Source organism: Protopterus annectens, chromosome 2.part1 (genome assembly GCF_019279795.1).
Source record: "Protopterus annectens isolate FY-2018-M chromosome 2.part1, PAN1.0, whole genome shotgun sequence".
In the NCBI taxonomy this organism is placed as follows: domain Eukaryota; kingdom Metazoa; phylum Chordata; order Ceratodontiformes; family Protopteridae; genus Protopterus; species Protopterus annectens.
This window is the reverse complement of record NC_056729.1, coordinates 81,792,873-81,802,093: the sequence shown is the minus strand read 5'-3', so window position 1 is coordinate 81,802,093 and position 9,221 is coordinate 81,792,873. Positions and strand designations below refer to the sequence as shown.

The 9,221-nt window shown below is 43.1% G+C and overlaps 1 protein-coding gene across 1 annotated transcript in view; it reads left to right on the top strand.

Moving 5' to 3' along the window:
- RPS3A (ribosomal protein S3A) overlaps positions 1 to 8,997 on the top strand; it is a 511,490-nt gene extending 502,493 nt beyond the window's left edge. The window contains exon 6 of the mRNA XM_044062039.1: positions 8,841 to 8,997. Coding sequence (XP_043917974.1) covers positions 8,841 to 8,962 — 122 coding nt within the window. The 3' untranslated portion in view covers positions 8,963 to 8,997. The remainder of the gene's footprint in view (positions 1 to 8,840) is intronic.
- Positions 8,998 to 9,221: the final 224 nt, after the last annotated feature.

Below are 9,221 nucleotides of genomic sequence, written 5' to 3'. Positions count from 1 at the left end.
TTCATCTGCCAACCTTTTATCCAAATCCACAGAACAATAGGGAGAGAATTCTGCACTCTTTGGACGTACACAGACAGCTTAGATTCTACTTGGACAGAACCAAAGCTTTCAGAAAGACAGAACAATTACTAGTGGCATATGCTGCAGGATCACAGGAAAGAGGGGTATCTCAAACGGATATTTCAAAGTGGATAGGCCACTGCATTAATTTTATGCTATTCGCACCATGGCAAGCCAGTGCCTAAGGACATTAGGCCACATTCCACCAGATCTGCAGCCACTTCAGCAGCCTTTCTCAGGAGAGTACCAACCAGAGACATTTTTAGAGGCGGCTACTTGGAGTTCAGTGCATACCTTTATAAAGCATTATCTGCCATTCTACTCTAAATCCAGGGCAGGCTTTGCCACTGCAGTTCTGCATGGCCTTGTAGCCTCTCCTAATGCTGTTTAGCTCCAGCCTCCCAACCATAGCTTTGGGACTCTACCCAAATGTAATGTCTGCAACAGTGAAACACGAAGAACATAGTACAGTTGTGTACACTTACCATAAATGTAGATGTTTGAGTGTATTTACTGTTGCAGTCCAGGTTACCCACCCGCCATCGCCCTTTTTTCTATGGATCTTATCTTTCCTTCTCTGATTTATGCAACCTATGTGGTGTATTTGCTTATAGATGAAGGTAAAATTTATATTTGTTCATTTATTGATTTATATATATAAAATTTGGCTACCCTTTTAAGGGCCACCTGACATCTGGGGCAATAAAGACTGAAGAAAATGGCGTTGGCTGCTTCTTTTATACCCCTGATGACCTGACGTCAGGGAAGGGGTGACGGCGACCGACGCAGGGCCCAAGACTTTGGAATTCAGGCCGGCTGAGGGCAACCTGCCAGCAGGATTACCCAAATGTAATGACTGTAGCAGTGAATACACTCTAACATCTACATGTATGGTAAGTGTACACAACTGTGCTTTCGCTGCATTGCGCTTTGGATAATCTACTGCGCCCAGGGTCTTTACAAAGTGCCTGGCTCCAGTAATTGCATTTTGCAGGCAAAGAAATATTCAAATATATCCATACCTGGACGATTGTCTAATTCAGGCAGAAAACGAGGACTCTCTTCTAAACCATCCGGCGTTTGTAAAAAGGGTTCTAACTTGTCTAGGGTAGATTGTAAACGAAAAGAAATCACAACTGGCACCCTCTCAAAAATTACATTCCTGTGTGCAAGCTTGAATACAACTTCCCAGATGGCTTTCCTTATGCCAGAGAAGCAAATTCATTTGGTGACTTGCTTCAAACAGGTGGCCACAATAACCCTACTTTCTGCAAGGCAAATACTGCAAGCCTTGGTGTTCATGGCCTCTTGCATTCTTCTAATTCCATATGCAAGACTGCATATGAGGAAACTTCAGTGGTACTTAGTCTATGGAGTCAGCATTGTCACAGCCTGGAAACAATGATTCCTGTCATACCTTGCCTGCAACTAGAGTTCCTATGGTGGGCAGAGGCCTGTCAGCAAAACAAGGGACTGCCATTCACACCACCCCTTGCTGCCCAAACCCTAACTACGGATGCATCAGACTATGCTTGGGGGGCACATCTGTCAGGGAAGTGCATTCAGGGCAAATGAAGCCCAAATCAAATGCACCTTCATATCAATCAAAAATAAATGCTAGCTGTACAGAATGCACAGACAGCCTTCAAGGACTACCTTCTTCCAGGGCAATTTAATGATCGACACCACAGTTATGTGGTACATAAACAAGCGGGGGGGATACACACTCCTCCTTCCTTTGCAGAAAAGCAGTGGCATTGTGGAACACAACCTTGACTTATCAAGTACAACTACAAGCTCAATTCCTGCCCGGAAAGCTGAATACTCTGGCAGACGAACTAAGCAGAAATCTCATGGACCCACACGAATGGAAACTGGAACCACGGATTTTAAACATGTTGACATGCAACTGGGGGAGCCCAGACATAGATCTTTTTGCCTCACCCCAGAACTATCAGTTGGACAAATTTTGCACAAGAACCCATCAAAAAAGACTGGAAAGTGGATGCTCCATCCTTCAGCTGGAAAAACCTATCCGTCTATGCCTTTCCCCCTCTGCTCTCCAAAGTTCTATTAAAAATCAAACAGGACAAACCAAGAATGATTTTGATTACTCCAGCTGGCCTCACCAACACTGGTACCCACTCCTGCACAATGTTGCACCTTCCACCATGGCACCTGCCTCAGACACCTTACTTACTGTCTCAGCAGAACAACCAAATTCTGCACACTCTGCTCCAAACTTTGAACCTTGCAGCGTGGCTAATCACCTAAATTCACTCAGCAAACCTGTGATGGATGTCATTTTGGAGGCAAGACGGCCTAGTACTAGAAAATCTTATGCTGACCAATGGAAAATATTCTGTGCCTGGAATCTATCTCAAGGGATAAGCACAGCAATGCCCAACATTCCTTAGATTTTACAATACTTAACGGAGATGCTTCATAAGGGCCTGTATTTTTTTCTTCCATAAAAATCCATGCCTCAGCCATTTCAGCTCATTACAACACAGAACCTCCCCGCTTCTCTCATACTCTGCTAAAACAGTATTTCAGAAGGGCCATAAACTTAAGACCACCCAGGAGAGCTCCAACCCCTGCCTGGGACCTCAATTGTGTATTGGAAAAGCTCACTCTCCCTCCTTTCAAGCCAGCTGCTACTGCAGACTTAAAATTTCTTTCCTAGAAAGCAGCTTTCCTTTTAGCAGTCACTTCAGCTAGAAGGATTTCCGAATTACAGGCTGTTATGGCAGTGGAGCCTTTCATCATTTTTCATGCGGACAGGGTATCTCTTAAGACCAATCCATCCTTCATGCCTAAGGTGGTATCCAGTGTGGCTCTTAATCAGACCATTCATTTTCCAACTTTTTCCCAATCCACAGAACAAGGGGAGCGGATTCTGCATTCATTGGATGTACACAGACAACTTAGATTTTACTTAAGTAGAACAAAATCTCAAAGAAAATCTGAACTGCTGGTGGCATTTGCTGCAGGGGCAGAGGGAAAGACTGTTTCAAAGCAAACCATTTCCAAATTGGTAAGCCATTGTATTCGTTCCTGTTATATGCACCATGGATAAACTATCCCCCATGGGATTAGATCCCATTCCACCAGGGCTGCATCTACTTCTGCAGTCTTTCTCAGAGGTGTTCCTACCAGGGACATTCTAGAAGCTGCTACCTGGACCTCAGTTCATACCTTCACCAAACATTACCATTTACCATTTTTCTCTAATTTCAGAGCTGGCTTTGCCACTGCTGTTCTGCAGGGCCTTATAGCTGGTCCTAATGCTGTACAATTCCCTCCACCCATCTTTTGCTTTGGGAATCTACCCAAATGTAATGACTGCAACAGTGAAACACTAAGAACATAGTACAGTTGTGTACACTTAACATAAATGTAGATGTTGAAGTGTATTGATTGTTGCAATCCTGGTTACCCTCCCTCCAGCCCCGTATTTTTCTTTGGCTATACCTCCACTTTCAAAATAGACAACACCACACTGATGGTATATCAACAAGCATGGAAGGACTCGCTTCCCCCTCTATGCAGGGTGGCCATAACCCTTTGGCGCACAGCCTCTGCCATGCAACTACACCTGTTAGCGCAGATCCTATCAGGTACTCTCACCTCTCTGGCGGACCAGTTAAGCAGAAATCTTCTTTACCCACACGAGTGGCAGCTCAACAGAAGAACCTTCACCCTAATAACTCAGAAATGGGGCACCCCGAAGGTCGACCTCTTTGCCTTCCACACCAGTCAGCTCAGCAAATTCTGCACCAGGGAGCATCACTGCATGACTTGGAAAGTGGATGCCCTGTCCTTCCCCTGGGTCAATCTATCTGTCTATGCCTTTCCTCCACTACGTAAAATCCCCAAGGTACTGCACAAAATAAAGGAGGAAATATCAAGGACACATTCCACCAGAGCAGCCTCCACCTCTGCAGTTTTCCTCGGGAGTCCCCACCAGGGACATCCTGGAGGCTGCCACCTGGACATTTGTTCGCACTTTTTTACCAAACATTACCACCTGTCTCTCTCCTCCAAATCCAGGGCAGGGTTTGCCTCTGCAGTCTTGCAGGGCATCCTAGCCAGCTCCTAATTTCCTTGACTGCCTCTACCCATTTCCTCAGCTTTGGGAATCGACCCAAATGTGATGACTTCAACAGTGAAACACGAAGAACATGGTACAGTTGTGTACACTTACATAAATGTAGATGTTCTTGTGTATTGACTGTTGCAGTCTTGGTTTCCCTCCCTCCGTCCCCTTTTATTCTCTTTCCTTACAAGGGCCAATTTGGCATTTACTTTACACTGATGGGGTTCTTCCACCAGAACCTGGCCCCTACTTGGGGGCTCCTGACAGGTTAGTGCAAGAAAAACTGATGCAATGGCATCAGCTGCCTTAATTTATACTACTGACGACCTGACGCCAGTCCTGAAGCGACAGCAACCAACGCCAAAATACTAAACCTCTGGTATTCGGGCCGGCCGAGTGCTACCCTCGCAGGGATAACACACACATGTGATGACTACAACAGTGAAAACACTGTAACATTTATGGCAAGTGTACACAAGTGTACTTTCTGTCCCAGATATGTATGTTCAGGTCACCCATTATCAGTATCTGTTCATGTTGTCCTGCTTTAGTAAGTCCTGCACCTGCTGTATGAATGCGTAAGCACACACTCCTCACCATCACAACCCTGCTGTGGGGCATAGGCTGAGGTTCTGCATACTGCCCTATCATTCGGCTGGAGTTTTAATTGCCATGAGTTTGCCCCCACTTCTGGTGATATCCCTCACTACTATTCCTACACCAGTTCTAGCCTGTTGTCGTCATGAGTAGTGGACTGTAGATCCCAAGCTGTATCTTGGCTGCACTGTCCTTCCATTTTGTCTTTTGAATACATAGGATGTTCAACCTTCTCCATACCATCGTGTCATCCAGTTCCAAGCAGTATCCTATTGGTGAATCTACATTAGGTGTAGAAATTTTTAGTTCATATTTGGCAGGTCGATTGGTTTTGTGTCCATCTTTAGCTAAAAACTATTCCAGATAACCCAGGCTGGCCAGTAGCTTATTGATGCAAGGTGGCTGAGCTTTGTGGCGAGCACACACTGGCCAATAAGGGCACATGCACCCTTCCCTCCATTAGCATAGGTCCCTGGTGTAGGTCCTCAACCCACATATCACCAGCAAATACCCATGCACATTTGGTGACATTGGTCGAGATGACCAAGTCAGTTAGAGCCATATTTTACACCATCCAGTAGTTAGCCCTACCACGGCATGCAGTCTAAGCTGTCTTCTCCTGTCTTGAGAATACTGTGCACTCCAGTAGAATGCTAAAAGCAATTGGTCTGTACAACTCTTCCCTCAAAAGGGCAGCATTTAGTCTATGCTGCTACCCACAACTTTATTTCTGTATGGACTGGCATGTCAGTGGTCTGGTCATCAACAGACTAGGAGCAGCTCACTTTTACTCATTGTGTTGAAATGGAGTGTTGGGCAGTCTCTTCCAACTACTTTCTAACAGCAACGCACATTCTGGGGAAGTCCAGTGTGTTTGCGAACAGATTGCACAGGTCTTTTGTGTTTTATGAGTGGTCTCTCTCAGTGATAAAACAGATATTTTTAATGGGGACAACTGTGCTGCAGTTTCTTCATTTTTCCCCTTAACTTCAAATGTAGCAGGTACTTTGTCCTGAGGGGGTCACAGAGCTACTCTGGTTCATGACTGGCCCCTTGCCCTCCTTTTTATGCATAACCGACACCCCCACCCCCCATTTCAAAGTTTCTACTGAAAGCATCCAAGTGGAAGAGCAAGTCATCCTCATTGCCCCTTTCTGGCCTCAACTGATGTGGTTTCCCTTCCTTTCTTTTTTATCACTTAAAACACCCTCCTTGGGTTGTGAATCAGTTCCCAGATCTCCTAACCCATTATTCCTGTCCGTCTCACCAAGACGTTCAAACTCTCAAACTTACTGCATGCTTTCTCCATGGCTAGACAGTCAAGGCTCTTGACTCAGGTTCTACACATTCTCACATCTTCCCAAAAGGCCTCTACTAGGAAGATACTCGAATGTGGAAAAGGTTCTTGGGCTTGAGATGTCTCTCATGGGCCCTTTCTCAGTCCCCATTCCAGCAGTTCCAGACTTTCTTGCCTCAATCTTCTACAGTGGAGCCAGTTATTCTAAGACAAGGTCCAGCTGGCTGCTGTCTTAACTTCTATAAGGGCAAAAATAATTTCTTCTTGGTCTGTCAAATTATGTAAAGCGTTCCTGAAGGGTAACTTTCTTCTCAGACCCACTATTGAAGATCTCGCTCCAACTTGGTTTCTTGGCGTTTCTACATGCCTTATACAGCCCCCCCTTTCAACCGGCAGTAAAAGTGAACCTGAAGTTTTTATCTTGGAAAACATTTTTCTAGTTACCAGTACTTCAGCTAGACTATTATCTGAACTCCAGGCACCATCTTGTCAACCACCATACCTGATTTTTCATCAAGACAGAATGTGTGCATCAGTCCCCTGTCTTCACCCAAGGTAGCATTGGAAGCAAGTACTGTCTATTAAATTGACAGTTTTTTCTTTCCTAAATTTAAACAATAAGGGGAAATAATGCTTCATGTGAACTCTGCTTCTCTCATCACAGCACAGAATCGTGCAGGAAATCTGACCATTTTTTCTTAAGGCAAAATTGGGTAAACCTGTGTCAAAAGTAACTTTAACAGCCAAAATTAAAGTAAATTGCTCAATAAAAGCAGCCAAAACCAAGAGAAGTAGAGCAATTCCACCAAGGCATGACTCCACTGGTATTTTCCACATGAACAAGCTTTATTGAACACATACTTTCTTCAGAATAAAACCATAAATGCTGTTATCACCACAGATGCGTTTTTGTCCTCTAATGACTTCTTCAGATGAAATAGCAATGCATACCTTTTACAGTTCTTCCCCTAAACTACCCACCACTTAATTACTACTGCTATCCAATTGGTGTATATTCTTAATGTGGTCACTTGTACTTAGTAGATGTTCAACCCTATAAAACTTTTTTTTTTTTTTAAATTCCTTTAAAACGGTCCTTTAAAAAGTTCAAAAGTAACTTTAGCCAGATGGCTTAATGATTTGCATTTCTGACATGAAGGTAAAGGGTTGACTTTTTTCCAAGGGTACATTCAGTAAGATCCATCTTCACCTCTTCTGCATTCTTGTCGACAAGTTCGGTTGAATTTTGTGCTGCTGCCACTTAATCCATTTCTGATCACATTTACTGCTTGTTAAAAGTTGGTTTTCCCAGCGATGGTGGCATTTTTTTCTGCCACCCTCTGGAATATCCTTTCATGAAGACTACCCTGGGCTTCAAGCAGCTAAGACTGTTCAATTAGTTGAGGAGTGGATGGAAAAGACAACATCCGATACAAAAGTTGTGTACTCATCATAACTATGCAACTGCTTGTTTATGTCCTTCCTCAACCTCCCTCCATCCATTCCCCTTCCATGTCATGGAAGAATTCTGTGTAGTCTTCTGGTATGACCTGTGTGGTATACCCTAAAAGATATTTTCCCTACAACAGCTCCAGATCTGTCTATTTGACTTTTTTTTCTTGTCTACCTTAACATTTATGCTGTTCCCTTGCATGGGTTCCTCTGTTACTGGTTGTGTGAATCTTTGGACTGGGGGGACTCTGTGGTAATGTAGGTTTTGGAGGGGGTTATGAGTAAGGAGAGGAGCCTGAGTTAAGGATCCTTTGTCTGAAAAGTTGGTAAAGTCCAATCAGAAGTCTGATCCAAAACCCATTAGTGTGAAGGACTGAAACGGACAGTATGGCTACATTGTTTTGGTGAGTACATAACTTTTGTTTTAATTTTCTATTAACTGCTTTACCTTCATGGTCATTGGAGACCCACAGATTATCCCATTAGGTCACTGGAACAGTACAGTGAATTTGCTCTGAACAGGATGCCTGTCAATTGTAGTGTCACAATATGGTGTGTATTATATATTTATATGCACACTAGTTCAGTTAGTGTGTTTGGTACGTGCTTGGAAACTAAAAATTCCACCGCAAAGGAATTGTGGGCTTCACAGAGGGCAACCCAAGTACTACTTGAAATAGGTATTGGAACGTAGCAACATAAACATGAAAAGAAAATTCATGCATTTTTGAGAAATCAAGACTGTTAGTGGATGGCAAAAACATGGAAACAGTTGAGATGATCCAGATAGTGTGTTTGATCAGAAGTCCTTCCTGCATCAAGTATATCCAATTTTTCCATGGCCTGTAGTCTTGGATTGAAAAAGTGGTTCGTTTTGTTTACTGATTGTTTTCTTACTATTGTTTTCCTGAAATAAGGGTTAAATAATCTGTTAAGCGCAAGTTTAGTCCGCAGTAATAAGAAATCTGCTCAGTATACCAATTTCATAGCAAAATACATTAGCACAGTACAAGGGACATTATCTTTTCAATTTTAAATATTGCATATGTTGAGTGGGAGTAGCTCAATAGTCAAACCATGCAGTTGGTACCAGAGTAGTGTAACAGGTTTTTTATTCAACAGGATTTCAAAATTTCCCATTAAGGCTGTGTTCCTGACTCCCAAAAGAACTTTTGGTGTCTACTGTCCTTTTCTAAGTTTTGTAAAGCTCTGTCTGTGCACTAGCAGATCAGTTTGTATGGATATGAGATGTTTGCTATAGTTGTCAATGTGCATGCTGATCTAGAAAGTCTGAATTTTTCACTTTAAAATATTTTGTAATTTTTTTTCACATAGTGGGCAAACTTATGGAACTTCATGGTGAAGGTGGTGGTAGTGGCAAGCCCGTTGGAGATGAAACTGGTGCAAAAGTAGAGAGAGCGGATGGTTATGAACCCCCAGTTCAAGAATCTGTGTGAAATGTTCATTACAGCTAATAAACATGTAAAATTTTGACAGTGTGTTCCTTTGTTGTGTAATGGCTACAGTTTATGTACTTCATATCTTCCGGCTTACTAATTCTGAAGCCTAAAAGCTGAACTGTGTTTTTATATTAGTGATGTAGATTGATGCCTTCGTTGTTCCATTTTCATTTAAAATGTGTAACTTTTTCGACATGAAAGATGAAAAGGCAGCAAACTATCTGCTTCTCACAGTAGCATGCACTGGTCCATGTCT